Source organism: Moschus berezovskii, chromosome 7 (assembly GCF_049115385.1).
Source record: "Moschus berezovskii isolate FMDL1 chromosome 7, NW_MosBer_1.0, whole genome shotgun sequence".
Taxonomy (NCBI): Eukaryota; Metazoa; Chordata; class Mammalia; order Artiodactyla; family Moschidae; genus Moschus; species Moschus berezovskii.
The window spans coordinates 33,165,625-33,189,289 of record NC_142466.1 but is presented as its reverse complement, the minus strand read 5'-3'; the positions used below and the strand labels follow the sequence as shown (position 1 = coordinate 33,189,289).

General features: G+C 40.3%; 1 protein-coding gene across 2 annotated transcripts in view; it reads left to right on the top strand.

The window, feature by feature from the left end:
* Positions 1–23,665, top strand: part of SH3GL2 (SH3 domain containing GRB2 like 2, endophilin A1) — a 218,635-nt gene that overhangs the window by 168,310 nt on the left and 26,660 nt on the right. For both annotated transcript variants that reach the window (XM_088837686.1, XM_088837687.1), the window contains exons 2-3: positions 4,426–4,494; positions 10,827–10,899. In XM_088837686.1, coding sequence (XP_088693812.1) covers positions 4,426–4,494; positions 10,827–10,899 — 142 coding nt within the window. The remainder of the gene's footprint in view (positions 1–4,425; positions 4,495–10,826; positions 10,900–23,665) is intronic.

Sequence of the window (23,665 nt, the reverse complement as noted above, 5' to 3'; positions counted from 1 at the left end):
CAAAAATACGGACATCAGAAAGTAAATAACTTTGCAGGTGTGTGGAGTATGAACGAATTTGGTCTTAAGTCTATTGAATTTCACTGATGATGTGCTTTTCAAGGAGACCTTTATAAAAGGCTGTTGGAGATAAGGTAGTTGGATATTCAGTGTTTGATTGAAGTGCAAAATAGGGAAGTATCAGAGCTGCAGCTAGAGAGTGGAGTGTCTTTTACCTGGAGGTGACAGTTCATGCAGGGGAGGATGAGTCATTGTTGGAGAGCCTGCAGCATCCTCATCCTTTGGGCTGAGAACAGGGGTCATTTATTGAAGCTGCCTCCTGCTGCTGGTTCCCTTATTTTTCTTATTTGGCATTAGAAAAAATAGCGTGAGGCAACACAACTGCAGGCTCAGAATGAAGACTTTTAGTTTAAAATGAGAGTTGATTATATTATTGATTTTCTTTCTTTGAAGAGTTGTGCCTTTTGAAAAACCGTCCCTGGGTGAAATGATCAGTCCTGTTTGCCTTACTTTATGCCTCCTTTCAGCCTTTTTAACATTTACAAAGTTGCATTGTAGTTCAGTCCACAAATGTTTACTGAGTGTATCTTATGATGAATACAAGGAAGAATAACATAGAGGAAGATGAGATTTTTTGGTTTGGTTGGAATATATATGGAGAGTGTGATAGAAAATAAGATCGGAAGCACAAGTTCTCCGTGTTGTGCTAGGTGAGTACACTGGAAGATTTTGAACAGGAGAGTTGTTTTGAGATGGTACAGGTGGGCATATTGACTCATTTATACTGTTTTGTTAGATTCAAATAACTTTTGCTAATGTTGATTTAAATAGGGGATCAATTTCTCAAAAAGTGAGTATACTAGCTAAAGTATACTAAACAACATTGGAAAATATTCAATACTATGAAATCTTGGTTTCAGGAACAACCTCACTGGAATATAGTAGAGCAAAACTATTCCTAAGTAAATGGCACTAGGTAAGGAAAACAAGAACTATATTAGTGTCTCAGCGATAAAGATGTTGCCTGCGATATAGTATACCCAGGTTTGATCCCTGGATTGGGAATATCACCTGGAGAAAGAAATGGCAACCCACTCCAGTATTTTCGTCTGGGAAATCCCGTGGGCAGAGGAGGATGGTGGGCTGTAGTCCATGGGATCGCAAGAGTCGGACATGACTTAGTGACTTAACCACCATCAAGGAAAACAAAACTCATTATTGGCCAAATGAGCTCAGGGATCCTGTCTTCCTCACCTGACTCATACGCAAAAGCGATAGAAGTTTTAGTAATGTTATGTAAAGAACAGCAGGAGAAAATATTTGGCATACTCCTAAGGAATGAGAAGATGGTAATTTAGCACATTGTTTAATTCAGGGCCTCACAAAGGATATTTAGAACCTTTGTGACTTGGGGGAAAAATAGCCCAGAGAACAATGTAGATGTCATTTTGAATATTCTTTCTTTTGCCATGAATCAAATCAGATAAGAGATTTATATCAACCAAACGATCAGACCAAGAGCAGCATCTGTTAGCCTCATTCAATATCTTTGGTGAACAGTTTCTCTTAGAGCAGCTCGGATGTCAGCTTTTGTGGAGAATAGATTCATATTTTCTCTTTCTTCCTTCCTCTCTGTCCCCCCTCCCTTTCTCTCTCTCCTCATTGCTCTCTCTCCCCACCATTTCTCTCTCTCACACACACATACACATGCACACAGAGTACTGAAGCCACATAGTTAAAGTCAACGGACTGAGGAGTGGTGCTTTGTGTGAGTTACTAGGACTCGTTCTGAATTACTAATGGCCAGTGTGATCCCATTTGGTATTCCTATAATATAGTGAGCCACTCTGGTGCTAACCTATTGATGGATATAAAAAAGGAGGAAATTAAAATTGCTTTCAGTTGAGCAATATGGGTTGAAAGTATAATATTGGCTCTTGTGGTTTTGATGAAGGTCCTATTTTATTGCTTAGATATGGTAAAAATATGATTAACCAAGGTTACCAGGACTTTCTAATGTTACTATAAATGGAGATGTTTTTCAGCTACTTGCTTTTTGTGACAATTTTGCAAATGAAAATTAAACATCTCATTCATGGATCATTGGAGGGATATATTTATAATGATTCTCTTTAACCAGAGTGGGGCCTTGGACCTGACATTGCAGACAGTCAGGTAGAACTGAGACAGTTGAGTTGGGAGTATGAGGCTTATATTTCTTTATTGCATAGGAATTCAACAAGATTATAGAATTTCCCAGCCCAAATTTAACAGATAACCACATCAAGAATAAGACACAAGAGGGGCTTAAATATGAGCTGAAATTGCCATCACTGAGCAAAGTGAAGGGAGGGAATCAGTGTAAAAATCAGAGTAAAATTTGTTTGCTGATAAGGAAAATTTGATAATAATAACCTTTAAGTTTCCTTCTATTCCTAATTTTCTATGACTTGAACATGCAGGTTAAGTTATTGACACTTGGAATTCCACCAGGAGGTTCTAAACTGAATTCTAAGACCTTTCCATCTCTCTCTGGCTTGGTAACATCTTTAAGAAAGTAGGCAAAAACTGACTGCTGTACCAGATCAGTTGATACAGGCTTTTATTTGGTTGATAGTGATGCAGCACAAAGCCTAGATCTGTGCAGACTGTTGAAATAATTGATAGCCACCATCACTTAGGAAACAAGTGAGAGGGCTGATGTCAAGGACTGAGGGTTGAAACGGTGAATCGAACTCTGGCCATCTGGCCGTTTGGATCTAAAGAACTTTAGGCAGAAATGGCCAGCACCACGGACAGCTCTTCAGTACTATGGTGTGAATGAAAAGCCACCTAGGGTTTACTTGGGGAAATTGCCTTCCATGTAATTTTTTAAAATTTATGCAAGCCTCATAAAAAAGTTTATTTATGCAAGTCTCAGTTTTCTGAAATTGTTAGATTCTTCTTAAGGTATTAAATAGCAGTTAAATAAACTGATAGAAAAGACCAGGATTTTTAAGCAGACCAGGGAAGCCCAGCAGATGTAGTTTATTGGTGAGAGAAGGGAACTAGGATATATTGCATGTCTTATAGGTTCAGACAGGAATTTTCTATTTTATACCATTTAATGTGCATAACAACACTGTATGCCATGGCAGTCCATGCCATAACCTTTCATCACAACATATTCCTTCTGTTACTGCTGCTGAGGTGAAATCTGGGCCAGAGTGGTAAAAGAATTCAGACTCTTGATTTTCCCAAGAGTGATCTCTTCTAAAGCTCTTCCTGGTGGCAGAACACAGGAGTGAAAAAAGGAGAATGTAAGCACTACACCTCAGCCCCCAATAAGGGGTTATCAGAGCTTCCAAGGCGAGAAAGTGGAGCCATGTATCCCAGGTCCCTTTTAGAAGGAGGTAAACCAAGCTCACTTGGATGACCCAGTTGTTACTAAGGTTGCTGCAGGTCTGACCATGGTGGGGATCTTCTGCAAAGACCCTTAACACAGTGGCTATTGAAGGAAATGATAACATATACTTCAATATGTGTATGTGATAACTTTATGTAGCACAGTGACATCTTAGTAAAAAGCATCTAACTAACTTTACAGTTATTTTAAGAGGAATGACATTCTGGTGTCATTAGCATATAATATTTCCTGTTTTTAATGAAAGAAAAGTATTTTTCTTGTGATTCCTTTGTAATTTTTATTAGACTTAATTTGATCTTTATTTCAAAATAGAATAGGATATCTAGTTTTTTAATGAGCATGAATTCTACGAGTAGAAAATGTACATTTGCATATGTAAACTGATGAATATAGAATGTATGATAATGGGAATTGACTGGGTAGCAAAGAAATACCCTCAACATCTTTACACACAATTTATCTTATGTATATAAGGATATGGACAGCTACAGGGAGATTTATAAGATAACTACTTAAGTCCTTTTATCTGAAGATCAGTTAGGCTGGTATTTTTCATACCAGTTTGATAGATGCTTGTGATTATCTGTTCAACAGCCCATTGAAGAATAGGTTGAAGATGCAGTAATTTTCTACCTAGGTAGCATTTTAGATCCATTATCAGAGGGAAATGATTATTGTATGATGCTGTTGTCCCTTGGAACTTTCAAAAGGAAAATGTTAGTGATTCAACAGTTGTATGATGATTTATATAATAGAAAGAGCACTAGAGTTGAAATCAGAAGACACAGCTGTGAATTCCTGCTTCAGTATCTATCAGATGTGTGGATTTTGGTAAATTATTCATATCCTCTGATACACGGTTGCCTCCTGTGAAAATGGGACTGCCTACCCATGTCAGAGAATAGTTGTGGTGTTATATTAGATGATATTTGTCAAAGCTCTTAAAACTTGTGACACATATTTTTAAAAGAAAATTTATTTCTCATAATTTCTTTTTTTTTTTTTGTTATTTTCTACAGAAAGTGAGTGAGAAGGTTGGAGGAGCTGAAGGAACCAAGCTGGATGATGACTTCAAAGAGATGGAGAGGGTGAGTCTTCATCACCTAGAGTTCCCTTGACATATAGTCTCCCAGCATACTAAGTGGAGAAGGGAGGAAGGAAAGGCGAAGCTGTTCTCCACTGGTACCTGAGAATGCAAAAGTTACTCTTAACAGTACTCTCTTTTTAATGTGTATTGTAAAACAAAAAATGTAAAGTGCCCTTTTTTTTTTTTTTAACTATCCTGAGAACAAAGCCTCCCTGAAGGTGAAATGTCATAATGGATTTTATCATCACTTTTCCAAATAGGGACAGTATGGAGCTGGTGTTTGAATTGGACTGGGCTGGTACGAAAAGAAGAGAAGGTGGGGAATGATGCATCAGATGTTTTGGGGAGAGTTTGAGTCACTCTCTAGCTTTCGAGAACTTCCCTGAGGGGACTATGCCAGCAAGAGTCAGCGGGTGCAGTGAATGTAGTTGTGAGCCTATCTGCTCTTGGCCTGAGTCCCACCTACACTGATTGTTATATAAGTCAGGGTATTGCTCTGGGCTTCTGTATTCTCATAAATGTAAAAGGAGAATACAAGTTCATTCTTCAGAGATTTATTAATGATTAAAAATAATATAAATCATGTAACATTTTTCCTTAAAAGAGCAGATTCTCAAGAAGTGAGAGTGGAGGTGGTGAACAAAATACGCCTTTTCGTTTTTCTTGTGACAGATGCCATATTTTCCCTTTTGCTTTTCTTTCATTTTGAGACTGTTCATTGAAAGAGATACATATGCTTACGATGGAGAATGGGTATTACATCATGCAATTAATTATTTTAGATGTTAAATTGTGAATGAGTAAAGGCTCTGGGAATCCAAACCGTGTACTTGAACAGAGAGAATGTCAAAAGCCCGTGATACCCAGAAACCACATTTTTTACTCAGTCTATATCAGTTCCAGTGGGCTACCTCAGTTTTGGTATGAATATTTTTACTTTCTGCATGAAGGATCAAGCAGAAAATTCCTAGATGCTTTCTGCCCTGTCTTTTTCAGTTTTTGTCCTGAAGAGTTCATTGATGAATAAAGCAAATTTTTGTTTTGTACCTCCTTTGAGGCAGGCTTGTGGGATACATTAGTAAACAGGACAGATAATGTTCCTGACTGAATTAAATTCATAATCTAGAGGGGAAAACAGACATTAGACAATTACTGTCCAGTGTGGCAAGGGTAATGAAGCATGGCACTAGAGAAGCTTGGAACGGAGGAAATTTACCCACATAGGGTGGTCAGGGAAGGCTTTCCTGATATTTAAGGGAGGATTTAAAAAATAGGCAAGAATAAGCAGAGCCTCATGTGTTTCTAGTAAAGGAAACAGCAAGCAAGAAAGGACCAGACACATTGGAGTTCCTGAAGAAAAGATGAGTTGCCCAGAGACCGGAGTCTTGTGAAATAGACTATTCAGTGTTTATCTAGCTGGTATTTCTGGCCAAGTTTTTGAGGTGGACCTGACTGATAGAATAAGGACCCTCACTGATAGGAGATTTAATATGAGAGTCCTGAGTCCGGACCGGAAGTCTGGGAAGCCAGCCTTTTACACTGAATGCCTGGCAGCCACTTGCTTCCATTGAACTGAAGTCTGCATTGGTCTCTATTTCTCATCTCTGGACGATTTGAAATACCACCTGACCTTCAGCGAAAGCCAGTAGCCACTGCTGTTCATAGTTTTTGAAACAAAACTCTACCCATCCTTCTTTTACAACATCTGGGGCTCTAGAATCTGACACACTTGCTCAGAATAACTTAGCTTTGACTCCTCCTTCCCCGTTTGTATTGGAGTTCCATACCCGTCTTTATGAGCAGCCCCATGGGTCTGTTAACTTGCACCAATCTTGTCTATACCCCGTCTTCCTTCATCCCCCTTATCCTTTGATGTCTCCCTCCCCCCGACCCCAACCCTGGAGGGAATGTACAATATGCCACTTGGTCAGAGCCCTGTCATTAATGACAGGTTAGGCAGGTATTATATTTAGGAATTTAGGACTAAGGAATTGGAATTGGAGTCCTGCTTTCAGCCTCTGCCAGGACACAAGGCAGTAAGCTCGGTAGCCCACTGCCAAAGCAGAGATGAACTAACTTTCTGTTCCTTAAAAATGAGACTAAAAAGAAGAAGAAATTTGGAGAATAGACTTTATAACTGAACAACTAATTAAGGCTTTGAATCCATACCAATCTTGCAAAGTAATCTAAATAAAAGAACATCTTACAAATGTTCTACTTCAGACAAAGACCCACAGATGTCGCTCTGAATCTGAAAAAGGAAAGTTAGTCGCTCAGTTGTGACCAACTCTTTGCAACCCCATGGACTGTAACCCACCAGGCTCCTCTGTCTGGAATTTTCTAGGCAAGGATATTGGAGTGGGTTGCCATTTCCTTCTCCAGGGGATCTTCCCAACCCAGGGATTGAACCCAGATCTCCTGCATTGCAGGCAGATTCTTTACTGTTTGAGCCAACAGGTAACACTTATTTCTCCTATTTCCTAGAAAATAATGAGTTTCTGAAGTTTTTATTTCAAAATCTAAATATTCCTGTAATGAAGTTTTGTTGATTGAAGAACACACCTGTGGTTTTGTATTTGGACTTATAACTAGGTAAATTGAGAGATTTAGATTTCAGTGAGGTGTGGAAATTATTTAATTCCACTTTATTCCACTTATCTTTTGCCTTATCTGTGGTTCTGTGCCAAGTTTTGCACTCTCCACTCATGTTAAAATTCACATTAAAGGTAGAGACTTATATGGTAATTGGAAAACACATGCTTTAGATTTAGACTCCTAACTGTGCCTTCTGTTAATGTGTTTATTACTCACAGAAAGATTTTTACTCAGTGTTCCCAAGCCTGTAGAAGAATCACTTCTCCATGGTTGGTTTTCTGATCATCAAGCATTTAGATTAGAGAACCTTTGTTCAGCTGTGTTCTCAGGGGTGCAATTAGACAACAAAGTGAGATAGACTAGAGGTTTGCATCAAGCAAGACTACTGGAAATGGAAGTGGGTATTCCTAGTTTCCCAGCAATCCCACTGCTGGGCATACACACCAAGGAAACCAGAATTGAAAGAGACATGTGTCCCCCAGTATTCACTGCAGCACTGTTTACAATAGCCAGGATATGGAAGAAACATAGATGTCCATCAGCAGATGAATGGATAAGAAAGCTGTGGTACATATACACAATGGAATATTACTCAGCCATTAAAAAGAATGCATTTGAATCAGTTCTAATGAGGTGGATAAAACTGGAGCCTATTATACAGAGTGAAGTAAGCCAGAAAGAAAAACACCAGTACAGTATACTAATGCATATATAAGGAATTTAGAAAGATGGTAATGATAACCCTGTATGCGAGACAGAAAAAGAGACACAGATGTATAGAACAGTCTTTTGGACTCTGTGGGAGAGGGTGAGGGTGGGATGATTTGGGAGAATGGCATTGAAACATGTATATTATCATATGTGAAACAGATCGCCAGTCCAGGTTCGATGCATGAGACAGGGTGCTCAGGGCTGGTGCGCTGGGACAACCCTGAGGGATGGGATGGGGAGAAAGGTGGGAGGGGAGTTCAGGACTGGGAACACATGTACACCCATGGCTGATCCATGTCAATGTATGGCAAAAACCACTACAATATTGTAAAGTAATTAGCCTCCAATTAAAATAAATAAATAAAATTTTAAAAAGCTACCCTGACCACTCTCCTGCTGAGATGAATAAAATTACCTGTGTACCTCCTTAAACCTGTAGCCTTCCCCTCGAGGAGCTGATTGGGTGGAATCCTTCCATTATATTGTCTCTGCAGGAACCCTGCTATCACCATTTCTGTCCTCTTCCTAGTTGCCTCCCATGGAATTGTTTCTTTGTTCAGTTCAGTTCAGTTCAGTCGCTCAGTTGTGTCCGACTCTCCGCGACCCCATGAATTACAGCACGCCAGTCCTCCCTATCCATCACCAACTCCCTGAGTTCACTCAAACTCATGTCCACAGAGTCGGTGATACCATCCAGCCATCTCATTCTCGGTTGTCCCCTTCTCCTCCCGCCCCCAACCTTTCCCAGCATCAGAGTCTTTTCCAGTGAGTCAACTCGTCGCATGAGGTGGCCAAAGAATTGCAGTTTCAGCTTTAGCATCAGTCCTTCCAATGAACACCCAGGATCGATCTCCCTTAGAATGGACTGGTTGGATCTCCTTGCAGTACAAGGGACTCTCAAGAGTCTTCTCCAACACCATAGTTCAAAAGCATCAATTCTTCGGCGATTACTATATTCATTGATTAGCTCTAGTAATTTTCTGGCGGTGTCTTTAGGGTTTTCTATGTAGAGGATCATGTCATCTGCAATCAGTGAGAGTTTTACTTCCTCTTTTCCAATCTGAATTCCTTTTATTTCTTTTTCTTCTCTGATTGCTATGGCTAAAACTTCTAAACCTATGTTGAATAGTAGTGGTGAGAGTGGGCACCTTGTCTTGTTCCTGACTTTAGGGGAAATGCTTTCAATTTTTCACCATTGAGGATAATGTTTGTTGTGGGTTTATCATACATGGCTTTTATTATGTTGAGGTATGTTCCTTCTATGCCTGATTTCTGGAGAGTTTCTATCATACATGGGTGTTGAATTTTGTCAAAGGCTTTCTCTGCATCTATTTAAATAATTACATGGTTTTTATCTTTCAGTTTGTTATTAAATTGATTGATTTGTAAAGAGTGAAAAATCCTTGAATCCCTGAGATAAAGCCCACTTGGTCATGATGTATGAGGTTTTTAATATGTTGTTGGATTCTGTTTGCTAGAATTTCGTTGAGGATTTTTGCATCTATGTTCATCAGTGATATTGGCCTGTAGTTTTCTTTTTTTTTTGTGGCATCTTTATCTGGTTTTGGTATTAGGGTGATGGTGGCCTTATAGAACGAGTTTGGCAGTTTACCTTCCTCTGCAATTTTCTGGAAGAGTTTGAGTAGGGTAGGTGCTAGCTCTTCTCTGAATTTTTGGTAGAATTCAGCTGTGAAGCCATCTGGTCCTGGGCTTTTGTTTGTTGGAAGATTTTCAATTATAGTTTCAATTTCTGTGCTTGTGGTGGTTCTGTTAAGATTTTCTATTTCTTCCTGATTCACTTTTGGAAGGTTATACTTTTCTAAGAATTCATCCATTTCTTCCAAGTTGTCCATTTTATTATCATATAGTCAAAAAGGAAATAAAAAATATGCATATAAACAAATGAAAATGAAAACACGACAGCCCAAAACCTATGGGATTCAGTAAAAGCAGTGCTAAGAAGAAGGTTCATAGCAATACAAGCTTACCTCAAGAAACAAGAGAAGATAAATAAAATAGACAAACCATTAGCCATACTCATCAAGAAAAAAAAAAAAGAGTCAAATCCACAAAATTAGAAATGAAAATGGAGAAATCATAACAGACAACGGAAATACAAAAGATAACAAGAGACTACTATCAACCTTATTTTTTTATGTTTATTTTATGCTGAATTTATTCCTGGGTCATGTGTTTTTCTTTCTTCAGTTTCTTCTGGGCCATCTTTTCCTTCTGTATTACAGGTTGAGGAGCAATTTGCTCTTTTTTCAGTAGGGGTCATCTCACTATGGCAGGGAGGTCTCATGTAGGGATTAATCCATCCATGAGCTCTGAAAGTCCAGGCCCCATCTTCGATTCTCTTCACCTGGGATGTGCTCAGTGCCAGGGACTCTACCTCCAAACCCTTAACAGGGAGTAACATTGCTCCCTGAATTTTTAGGAAGGTGAGGCAAAAAAATCACTGTATTTTGGTGATGGCCCGTGTCCAGCCCCACTCTTTGGCCTGGACACATCAGCCAACTCCAGCATTGTAATGATGGAATGGCATGCATTGCTTCTGTAAAATGACATCCTTCAGAGACTTGGTGGCTATTTGGATATGCATACCCTCCATGGCCTGGCCAGCTTCAGCAGTTTTCTTAAAGATTTGAACCTCTGGATGAGCAAGATTCTGTGGGGTTTCCTGCACCAAGTGAATAGTGAACCATTTTCAGTGACCACCTCAGGCAATGTACAGTCAAAGGTGGCTGTATTCTCTTTATTTTACCAGGAGATAATGAAGTATATTTTGAAACATGTTTTCCAGCTTCCTCTCTGGCTCAATGGGCTTTCCAAATCTTGATGGACCACAGCTGAATGTAAAACCAGTGGTCTGGCTTTTTCTGACCCCTCTGCGAGCCCCTCACCTTCCACCGCAGGACTTGTCATTGCTCTGCTGAACCATCAGTGGTTGTGTATATTCTCAAGAATAAACTGTTTCCAAAGCTAATAATTTGCTTGATTTAGAAATTTGTTTTGTCATTTCAGAAAGTGGATGTCACCAGCAGGGCTGTGATGGAAATAATGACGAAAACAATTGAGTACCTTCAACCCAATCCAGGTAAGGGGTCATTTTTGCATTCATGGCATCCCTTCAGGGCCCTTCTGGTTACTCTTTGGTACACATGCTACATTTGGTGCACTTCTGCATGCTCGGTCCTCCCTTCTGGAGGCCCAGTGTCTTCAGGTGGAACACTTTGACTGGGGAGGGAGGACTTTTTAAGGCTCACACTGAAGTAACTGGAAGTTTCTGTGATAACTTATCTGACTAGAGTGTAATTAGCAAACAATGTTGTGTGGACAGTGTGGGTGGCACATGCTGTCAGGGTAGCTGCAAGCTGGTAATAACTGAATTTTCATGTGAAAGGGATTGTAAGGAAGAATTTTAGGGAGAATTTTCAGATAAAGCATAGTAAGGTACCAATGGTGTGAAAAAATAGGAAAGTCGAACAGTTTTTTAAAATACAGGGGGGTTTTGTTCATACACCCCACTGAAGTCTGTGGAGGGCTATTCTTTTGCCCCGATTTTTCTCCAAGCACTTTGTCAGTCAGCGTTTGTTCTTGCTAACCTGTTACACTCTTAAGAGAAGGGACTTATAATAGAGATATTGGAGCTGTATCTTGAAAACAAGATCCAGGCAGACATGGGTTTATCTCCCAGAGCACACGGTATAACAGAGCAAAGCAGCTTTATGTGATAGACCTCGTCACCACTCTCCCTGTAGAGAAGTTCCTAACTGCAGAGTATAGAAACTAGAAGCAAGGTTGAATATATTTAAATGAAATGTATGAGTATTGGGAAAACTGCTTATCTTGAAACTTGTTTGGGAGTTTCAGGTTGAAACGTCTATGTTTTTCGTGGTGCTAGGGGACTTAGCAGCAGCAGCAGCAGCAGGGGAGGTGGTCCAGGCACTGTCAGCCCCAGTGTCTGGATACTGAGTACTAGTGGGTGAAAGAAAAGAAAAGGGAACATTTGAAATAAGCGGGGGTGGACCAGTACAGTCAGTGCGGACGGGCTCTCTACCACCTCTTGCTGCTGTCTGCAGCTTTCACTCAGCTTTCAGTGTTTTGAAGATGAACAAATTATGGGAATAACATTCTCAATGGTTTTTAAACTATATCAGAGATGAGATTATTTGAGAAAGAAAAATGCAGAAGTAAATGAAAAGCCATGAAAATATAGAATTAAATGAAAAGCTATGGCCTTTAACAGGTAGTGGACCAGATGGTTGGCAAATTAGGTAACGAATAACAAAAATGAAGTTTCTCATTTTTACCTGGAGCCTTTGTCATGCCCTCTGTATTCCACAGAGTTGCAGGGACTCTCTTAGATGTCAAATTTTCCTTAGTATTTAAACAGCTGTGATGTAGGTCAGTTCTGAAATGAGAATTGCTTGCCCTGTCTTACCATTGAAGTCATTGTTTAGGGCAGGGTGTTTTTTGTCTTTATCTTTGAATAGGACCTGAAAGTGTTCTCTCATTTCCCAGGATTTACACATAAATGGTGCTAAGATTACTTGATCTTACTGTTGTTGGATTAAGATTAAATATAAGCAAGAGGAGGGAAAATATAGTATTTATTCAGCATTAGTGCATTTTCAGTATGTTGCTAGTTATATACATTGTCTTCTCTGTAATTTTCTGATATAAAAAGCAAACACAGTTGAACAATTCATATTGTAGGAAAGAGGCTAAAAATCCACGAACACAGATCCTTAGTCTGTTTTCCTGGGTATAGTAGAATTCGGTGTAGGGAGGTATGCTTTATTGAATAGGATGTTCCTCAAAATCCAAGGCAACCCTGAATCTCCAAATGTGACTTTATTTGAAAATAGCATATTTCGAGATAGAATCAGTTAATGATCTTGAGATGAACTCATTCTTGAGTTATAGTGAGCCCTAAATCCAACAACTGGTGTCCTTATAAGAAGAAGAGAAAACAGAGAGACAGAAGACCGAAGGCCCTTTGAAGACAGAGGTCAAGATTATTGAGTGATGTCAGGAGCCACCAGAGTTGGTGGTGGTGAGGAAGGGGTCTCCCAGAGAGCCTCAGAAAGAACCAGCCATGCTCACACTTTGATTTCAAGCTTTTTGAACTGTGAGAAGGTAAATTTCTGTCATTTTAAGCCACATAGCTTGTGGCAGTTTGTTCTGGCAAACCTAGAAAACTGATTTAGTAGGCTAGCCAAACTTTCTTCAGGAAAAAACAAGGCCAGAGAACTTAAGAAATTTTACCAAAGTAACACACCCAAGAAGGCATATAACCAGGGTTGGAACTCAGGTCTTACTGCTCCCTGAGCCCAGGAACTTTCCATTGCACAGCCTTGCTTCTGAGAAGAATGAGTTCTTTGTTTAGATGCAGAGGGTCTTTTAGTTTCAAAGTGGATATGACAGAAATACAGAAAAGGAACATACTGTGGGGTTGAGGCTTATTTTTACTTTAATAAAAAAGATAACAGGAAGAGGTAATTAGGGGAGATTTGAATTTTTCGAAATGGTTTATTTTTAACAAAATCTTGAATGTGCTTATTATCTACCAACATATTGGTTTTATGGCTATTTAAAAATAGAATGAACATCTGACACCAAGGAGGACAATTAAGGTCATCACCAGGCAATCACAAGTTGATATATGTGTCATCTAAAAGGGTCCAGAACAAAACAAAATTCCATACGCCAATTCTATAGAATTTAATGTGTTTAATTGGCTTAAAAGAGATATGACTAAGTTCCTCCATGAATTTCTTGCCCTGAGAGCAGACCTTAGCTGGAGCTCCTGGACAAGGGGGCTGATCTAGTACTCTTGTTCAGACCCAGTGTCCTTGCAAAGAGGACACAAGAATGAAGCCACCACCAGAAGTCCCCAGGTCCTTGGGCACAGAACAGCAGAACATTCCCAGACTTGTGCTGTTGAATGAACGCTTTGATCACTCAGCCTCTCTGTGACCCCAGAAATTGGGTTACTGGATCCCATGTGGCTTCTGGTCTTGAATAAGAACGATTAGCTGGGGTGAGGATAGAGGCTTATGCAAAGTAACAGGTTTACCTGCACAGGCCCATCTGTGGAAATTAATGCTTTAAGGGTATTTTGAGAGTATCTTGTATTAGATTCATACTCTAGAATGCATTCTGGCTTCCAGATCTTGTGGTTATGGGCATACACATCTGTTACAGACTCGAAACTTAGTTCCTGCTGACACGATGACTGAAGAGAGTGGGTTACTTGTTGTGCATCTGTAGCTGCGCTCTGTGTAGGCCCCCCATCTGCTCTTGACCACTTCCAGAGTGATATTTTAAAAGGCAGATCTGTGCATGTCATTGTCTTGCATAAAAGCCTTTGATGGCTCTTCTCTGCCTTTAGGAGTTTGTTTTTGTTTTCCTACTCTGTCAGGTCTGACTTTTTGTGTGCTTTACCTATTTTTTTTTTTTTTTAACCTAGCTTAAAGGGCCCTCCCTACATAATCAGCCTCCCCTTTCTCCTCCACCTTACCAGGCAAACAGGCCCCTCAGGTTTAGCAAGAGGGTCATTTAGAAGTCTTCCTGGACATCTGACTACATTAGCTTCCCAGGCCAATTACGCTGTCATGATCCCCACTGCTTTTCCCTGGTGACACATGCCACATTTACTGTGACTGTGTGGCATATGTGTGCCTTGGTTTGTCCTCCCCGGTAAGGACAACACTCTGTCTGCCTTATTCCTACCTCTCGCCCCCACCCTTCCCTGCCCATATCCCCAGCACCCAGCTCTGTTCCAGGCAGCCCGTGATACTGGAATATTTGAGCAAATGAATCATGGAGCACAGCTGAGAGCCAATGGCTAATGTGATAAAAACTGCTGTAATACAAAGGGGAGAAAGAAAAACTCCTTTCCCCAGACCATCAGCTCTACTCATATAACCATCAAGTTTATCAAATGCATTTACTTTTTTACAGAGACCTATGCAATTCTTGATGTAGTAGGGTTAGAAAACAGAACCACATTTGGGCCCCAACCCTCTGAGACTCACAGTCTTAATAGCACAAAGTACATATACTCTGAGGAGCTTCCCAGAGGCCTTCACAGCTAACTGCTTCTGGAAATCTGGCTAACTGATGAGGTAAGAACAAGCGAGTAGGGTCACAGGTCTGCAGTGCTTAAAGGACAGAACAGAGAGCTGTGAAGTCTTCCAGCTTGGACTGTGAAATTACTCTGACAGGAACAGTGTAAACCAGTACAGATTCCCAACCTGCTTAGATAAGAAGTAATTTGAACTCAAAAAGTCCTGTGTATGTCTACTGACTGTGAGGCCCTATTCTCATGATACCTAAGCATATAGATCATCAGAGAAGATATAAATCTGTTTTCTTATGTGAGTATTCTGATACCTGTGGCAGGCATGGTAAATCAGCAATGTCCAATAAAAATAAGATGCAAGTCACATGTGTAATTGCACTTTCTAGTAGTCATATTTTTTTAAGTAGTCATATTAAAAAAGTAAAAAGGAAAGGTAAAATTGATTTTAATGATATTTAATCTGGCATATCCTAAATTTTAACCAGTATTAAAAATCATTGGAAAATTTTACTTATTTTTATACTGAGTTTTGAAATTTGGTGTATGTTTTATACACACTGAACATGTCCTTTTGGACAGTCCTTAGTTGTGTGCTCAGTCACTCAGTTGTGTCCAACTGTTTGTGACCCCATGGACTGTAGCCCACCAGACTCTTCTATCCATGGGTATTCTTCAGGCAAGAATACTGGAATGGGTTGTCATTTCCTTCTCCAGGGGATCTTCCCAACCCAGGGATCGAACCCATGTCTCTTGCGTCTCCTGCATTGGCAGGTAGATTCTCAACCACTGAGCCAACTGAGAAGCCCCTCCTTTTGGACTAGCCATGTGTCAAATTGCCAACATCCATTGGATCATAGAAAAAGCAAGAGAGTTCCAGAAAAACATCTTCTGCTTCATTGAGTACACTAATGCCTTTGAATGTGTGGATCACAACAAACATTGGAAAATTCGTAAAGAGATGGGGATATCAGACCACATTACCTATCTCCTGAGAAACCTGTATGCAGGTCAGGAAGCAACAGATAGAACCAGATATGGAACAATGGACTGGTTCAAAATCGAGAAAGGCATATGTCAAGGCTATATTCTGTCACCCTGCTTGTTTAACTTATATGCAGCATGTATCATGCGAAATGCCAGGCTGGATGAAGCATAAGCTGGAATGAAGATTGCCAGGAGAAATATCAATAATCTCAGATATGCAGATGATACCACCCTTATGGAAGAAAGTGAAGGGGAACTAAAGAGCCTCTTGAGGAAGGTGAAAGAGGAGAGTGTAAAAGTTGGCTTAAAACTCAACATTCAAAAACCTAAGATCATGGCATCCAATCCATCACTTCATGGCAAATAGCGGAAACAGCAGAAACAGTGAGAGACTTTATTTTCTTGGGCTCCAAAATCACTGCAGATGGTGACTTCAGCCATGAAATGAAAAGACACTTGCTCCTTGGAAGAAAAGCTATGACCAGCTTAGGCAGCATATTAAAAAGCAGAGACATTACTTTGCTGACAAAAGTCCATAGAGTCAAAACTATGGGGGTTTTTCCAGGAGTCATATATGGATGTTAGAGTTGGACAGTAAAGAAGACTGAGCACCAAAGAACTGATGCTTTTGAACTGTGGTGTTGGAGAAGACTCTTGAGAGTCCCTTGGACTGCAAGGAGATCCAACCAGTCCATCCTAAAGGAGATCAGTCCTGGGTGTTCATTGGAAGGACTGATGCTGAAGCTGAAGCTTCAATACTTTGGCCACCTGATGTGAAGAGCCAACTTATTATAAAAGACCCTGATACTGGGAAAGATTGAAGGCAAAAGGAGAAGGGGACAACAGAGGACCAGATGGCTGGATGGCATCACCGACTCAATGGACATGAGATTGAGCAAGCTCCAGGAGATGCTGAAGGACAGGGAAGCCTGGTGTGCTGCAGTCCATGGGGTTGCAAAAGAGTCAGACACAACTGAGCGACTGAACGACATATCAAAGCTCAGTAGCCCAGTGTGTCCAGTGGTTCAATAATGGTCAGCACAGGACTAGATAGTTCACCATTCAAACTCTGTATTCTACTTTGATATGTGTTTGACATTTAGTTTCCTGGTTAATGTGTACTGACGGTTGCTTTTTTCAAGACAAATAGACTCTTGATTTTGGATGAGGATATCTTTGATTTGATGTCCATTTTTTCTCAGCTTTCTGCAAATCCATTTTCTGGCGCTATAGTGGAGAACTTCCCATGACGTAGAACAGTAGGCATGCAGGATTGCCTGTTTCCTTCCCAGCCTTAGCAGAGTGGTGATGACAGAAGACCTTTTTAGTTTGCACTGAAAGGTTATTCTGACCCTGATGTCATCATGCTGTACAAACTTTCAAGATGTGTAGATTAAAAGCAGTTGAAACATGAAAAACATCATGCCCCATCGAGATTTGGTTCTCTGGAGAAGTGCTTTTCCTGTGAGTGCTATACATTCTAGGGTTCTCCACATGCCTGAGGTTGGGACATTAAGTCAGAGTCATTAAATGTCTATTCAGAACTTCTTAATAATAATTTCAAACCTCATTTGTGGAATCTTGCCTGTAGAAATAAAAGTTACCTCTATTAATTTAAAAATATCGGATTAATCCCTGGAAAGCTATTACATCAAATTATTGTATTTCTTCCCTATGGGCAACCCTCTTAGTCATCTCCTTCCAAAGATGCATAAATACAGTGATTATGCAGTAGAGCTGAAAATCAGTACATGTATTGTTTGGCATGCGTGCCTTCAAATGCTTGGCTCCAGTACACACTGAATTTGCTGTATTTTGTGGAGGACAGGACCCAAGCAAGTCATGTTCATCATTTTGTCTTTCAGGGCTCCTGGCATTGTGCCTACTGTGTTGTTTGCCCTCAACATGTCTGTTGAATAAGTGCACAAATGAGTATATCCATCTTCCACTTAAACAATAAAGAGTCTGTACTGCGTCTCATAGCCAGAGTTTTAGCTTTTCTAAATCCTGACACTGAAAAATAATGAAAATGCATGAGGGCAGATTACAAAAGATTACTTGGCACTGCTATTTCCTCTTCCTGGAATGCCCCACCTGCCCCGTGTGTGACCCCTGTCATCTTAGTCATCCCCCCTCCCTCCACCTAAATATCCCTCCTCTAGAGGCGTCCCTGAGTCCCCTGTCTGAGTCAGATCCACTCCAGTGTCGTCACACCTTCACTCAAGTCCCCTCCACAAATCTCTCCAGTGGTTCCCTGTTCAGAATAACATGGAAACGTAACATGGATAACATAGAATAAAATGATCCTCTAACCTCATGGTAGGTTAGCGGATCCGATGATCTGACTTTGTTTCCTGCAATCCTACCAATTTCTGTCTTAGTCCATCCACATCACCGTCCCCAGCCTTTGCACTGCTGTTACACGCACTTAGCACCTTCATTGCTGGGATTGCGCCAGACCTCCTGCCTGAACTTCTTGTCTCCAGGTCTTCCCAAAGTCTTCACTCAAGTTTCTGCTCAGATATCACCTTATTTGTGTGGCTTTTCCAACCATCTTGTCTAAAACATTTTCATTCTCAGCCATTTCCCTGTTTTATTTTCTTTCAAGGCCCTTGTTACTATTTAAACTTTTATTCTATATTTACTTGGTAAGGTGTGACTTATCTCTGCAACTAAAATTCAATTCTGAGTGTAGGATTGTTGTTGGTACATTGCAGTAAAAAAGCTGGTTCTTATCGTTTATTGTTCTTATCAGAATATTTACCTTTATAAGTTTTCATTTGTTCAGTATCCCGATGACCTTCATTCTTACTGCCCTGTCTTACATTTCCCACATAGCAGCCAGTTCATTCCATTGCAGGTGTTAATCATGTCTGTGGTTCCTCTGCTTGTTATCTTGCAGTGGCTTCCCATCGAGCTGAGAAGAGACTTCTTGGCTGTGGGGCCTTGGCTCTTGCTCTGCCCCTACGCCTGGGTTGATGTCCACTCTTCCTGATTTGTTGCTGCTCCTCAGCTCTTCTCTGCTCATTCCTGCCTCAGGGCCTTTGCACAGGAAGTTCCTCTGCCTGAAACACTCTTCTCCTGGCCCCTATTATAGCTGTTCTTTCTTGTCTCCCCACCTCCCTATGCAGTCCTTCTCTGGACACTCTATTTGAAATAGCCCTTCCTGATTACTCTCAGATCCCCTTCTAATGTTCTATCACAATTTTAAATTGTTCTCTATTTTACCTTTAAAAAAATTCACTAATCACCCATATATCTGTAGAATATAATCTCCACAAAAGTAAGGACCTTGTCCTGTTTATTATCCCTAATATACACATAATGTCTTCATTATTTATTGAATGAATGTTGTTTTTCTCTCCCACTGTATCATAAACTCATCAAAGACAAGAAATATGTCTGTTTTTGCGCGTGTGTGTGAGTATAGATAGATAGGTGGATAGATAATACCTAGCACCTAGCATAGTAGTGCTTATTAGGTGCATAATTTGCTGAATGAGAGAATCAAATCATGTTAATTATATTTAAGCTTCATCTATAATGGCAATCCACTCCAGTACTCTTTCCTGGAAGATCTCATGGATGGAGGAGCGTGGTAGGCTACAATCCATGGGGTTGCAAAGAGTTGGACACGACTGAGCAACTTAACTTTAACTGTAGGAGTAGCTAAACTTTCAGATGGAGTCATGGTCTGCAGACCTGAACAGGCTGGAATCAGAGCCTGTTACTCTGTATATATAATACCCACTTGGTGTCATGTGCAATTAATACATTTCACAGTTCACAGTTGCTTTAGAAAAAGTACAAAAGTGCATATAATCTCACATTTAAGAGATTGAATATTATTTAAACTATTAAACAATAGCTGAAGCTATTGACAGCACATTCATATTTATATAGATAATATTTGTTCCTATTTTCAGATTAGAAAATTGAAGCTTCAAGAGAGATTAAATAATTTGTCCAAAGTCTTGCAGCAAAGGAAACAGAATTCATATTCACCTATGACTATCTCCTTAGTCCATTTTGTCTTCATTGTCATATGCTACAAAATATGAAGCCACATTCAGTCTTGCCGTGTGTGTAGAATACACTCTAGAAAACTGAAAGTGAAAGTCGCTCAGTTGTGTCCGACTGTTTGTAAGCCCATGGACTATACAGTCCATGGACTTCTCCAGGCCAGAATACTGGAGTAGGCAGCCTGTATCCTTCTTCAGGAGATCTTTCCAACCCAGGGATCGAATCCAGGTCTTCCACATTGCAGGTGGATTCTTTACCTTCTGAGCCACTTTCTGAAGCCCACACTTTAGAGTGGCCCCTAATGATTTCATCCTGGGTAATCTCTTCTTTTTGAGTATAGGTGGGATCTTGATGACTTTCTTCTAATAGAATATGGCAAACATAATGGGATTACCACTCACCACTCCCTTGATTAGGTTCCATTATATGGGGAAACCTTGGGCTGTTACTCCCAAGATCACATTATATAAAATTTTCTTAGCAGACTAGAGTGAGAGGGATTCTCCTACTGGTCTATGAGAAGCAAGCTGCCATGTTGTGACTGTCTTAGGAGGGGGCTGAGTGTCAGGGGTGGCCTCTAGGATCTAAGGGTAGCCACTGGCCAACAGCCAGTAAGAAGCCAGGGCCATCAGTCAAAACTACCACAGAGAAGTGAAATTTTATCAGCAACCTGAGGGAGCCGGGGAGCAGACTCATCCCCACTGATGTTTCCCGATAAACAAGGCAGCCTGCCAATACCTTGAATTGAATGTTGCCTTGTGAGACCCTGAACAGAGGCCTCAATTAAGTTGTGCCTGGACGTCTAACCTGCAGAAACTGTGAGGTCATAAATCTGTGGCTTGAAGTCACTAACTTTATGGAATCTTGTTACACAGTGGAAAATTAATACAATATGGCTGTTTGTTCCCCAGCCAGAGCTCCTATTTCAAGCGTATCACTGTCTGCTGGAATCAAAAGGCCATTTGACTTTATCATTTTTGGCTCTTTTACCTGGAAGCAGGAAGTAGATGGGGAAAACCTGTCAAATCTTTTCAGCTTAGGATGGAGTCCCCTGAACCCCTCAGGGGGTGGTCGGACAAGTCCACTTGGTGCTGAGACTAAGATCTCTTTGAAACGTGTCACAGTGAAGAGCACTTGGCACAGTGCCTGGAACTTTGTAAGGGCTCAGGAAATGTCACTCTCCTCTTCCCAGTGGTCTGCAGCCCTGCCTCAGGGTATCTCAGGTGCTTACCCAGCAATTCCTCCACAGATAAGGCCTCCATGGAAAAGTCCCACTATAAGACCCTCCCCACAGCAATCTCTTAGTTCTGTCTGCTCTGAAAACCTGATGAAGCAGAGGCTTATGATGCTAGTCCACAAAGAATTGTGTACTTTTCAAGTTGCAGGAACCATTCTCTGCTCCTGGGATGTAATTGCCTGTCTTCTCAGGGCACACTGTGAGAAGTGCTCTTCTAACACCCAGTGTGGAGGTGGGAGATGTTCACTGTCCCATCTCGTGGGTTCTTAGGGATGCTGACTGCATATCACACCTCTCTGCTGCTTCCCACTCTGCAGGGGCAAACAAAGAGCTTTGCTACCATGGAAAGAAGTGTTTTATAAATACCATTATTTGGGTTGAGAGTAGCATGCTCCCCTGGTACAGCTGCATATTTGTATAAATCAGTAGAAAAAACATACCCTTTCCTTTCCTCAATACCTTCTAACACTTAACTCCAAAAAAACCTGCAAATGTTTGAAGATATTTGCCTAAGTCGTAATTACCATATAAATCTTTTGCACCTTTAATAATTGTTAGTGTGCAAGACTGGGGAACAAATTACTCACAGTGCAGGGAGCATCAGAGGGTTCATCTCAGATATGCAGATATTCTGAGATTTCATCTGGAAAAATTAGGCCATTATACACAATCATCACAGGTTGCTAATGTGAAATATATCCTAAAGTACTATTTATTACATACATTTAATTGCAAGTGTTAAGTCCCAAATTTAACTTAGTGTGATTTGGGGATTGATGATCATATTCCAATTATAATCTCTCTAAAAGACTTTACAAATGTAGTTGATATAATTCAGACTTAATTTTTTTTTCCAACTAAAGATATCATTGAGCTTTGATAAATAATAAGGAGGTAAATAGATTTTTAGCTCTTGGTGGACCTTTTCATGCAGTGGTCATCATCTACGTTTTTTCCCAGCCAAAGTGGCGAAAGGGAAGAAAGGAACTAACGTTGAGTTGAGTGCCTGCTTTGATTACATGTATCACCTCATTTCACCATCACTGCACTTCTGTCACTAGGTATTAGTACCTCTCGCTTTATCCAGGCACGGTGAGGGTGAGGTCAGCCTGCTCTTCTCAGAAGAGCTGCAGTCTGAGCCCTGTCCCTGTATCCCTTTGACCACACATGTCCTTGCACGAGTTAGTAGGCAGTCATGGTAGATTTCATCACAGGAAAATGCAGGTTCAATATTTTTATCTTCAAAAAGAGGCTGTATTTTCACATCTAAATATATCACGTTGGTCCTCTTAATTTTACCAGTGTTCGTTCACAATATCTGTTGTATTTAGTAATTAATTTCCATAATGAAGTTTATTACCTTTCTACAATGAGGGAGAGTAAATTACCTTAAGACCCATACACATAAACCAGATCATTAGGAAACAGTCTGGCTGTTGTCTTCATTCTTGTAGAAGCAAAAGTGGAGTAAAAAAAGGGTTAAAAATAGAACAAAGGTAAAATCTTTATATTGGAAGTTTAAAATAAACTTACTGGTTTTGATCTCAGTGATAGTTTTGCAAAGGACAAGTTTCCTTGGTTTTGAAATTTTACATTAAGGCTCTGTGTACACTGAGATAGGTACCACGTACTTATTTACAAGTGACCTGGTTCAGTTAACCTAGTGGATTCGAGGGCATGTAAAAGAGATTGTTAGATCTAAAAGGCATTATGAAAATCAGGTAAGACTGAAAATCAGTCTTCTCAGGTTCAAGGTGAGAAAGCAGAGGTCCAAAGTTTAGGTGGCTCCTCCAAGGTCACACAGGTGGAGAGATCTCCTGTCTCTTCACTCTGGGGCAGTGCTCATCTTACTTCCTGAATCACAGCGAGTATCACACTGCCTCACCTCTGCATTTTCAAACACCTAACAAGTATAAATATAGCTGGAGCTCTGCATCTTGCTGCTGACATGTCTTAATTTGACCTATTTTAATGAAGGAGTAATAGAGCAGCCAGAGTCGGAGTGGCATTACGGGAGGACATTCGACTTTTGAGACACAGCTAGGGTTCGGTTTTTCCTCAGCTTCTGTTGCTTCATGTCCTTGGGCGACTGCATCATTTCTTTCTGCTTCGTTTTCCTTATCTGGAAAATGAGAGAAGCCAAAGCTGTCTCTCGTGTTTGGGGGAGGATTAAATAGATTATGTATGTGAATTACACATAGTAGATATTACTGAAATGATAGCTATGGGATGAAATGTCATCATGATCTTCAGTTATTCAAAGATATTTCAGGGCTTTTTCTAAATTTTCAGAACAGATGGTAGCATTTATGAAGACTAGTACAAATCATTGAGCATTTGTCTGATAAAACTCTGCTCTTTGAGGCAGCTTGATTTGTTTTCTGTAACGTAGGTAGAGATGAGAAAGGAAGTCAGTCCTTTAAAGAAGTGAAAGGCTTCCAGAAAATTTATTCCCTGATGGATGCTAAATCCATTAGGTTTCCCCTCTCAGTCAGAAGACAAGGATGTGGCTTGGAATTTTGTGGCCAC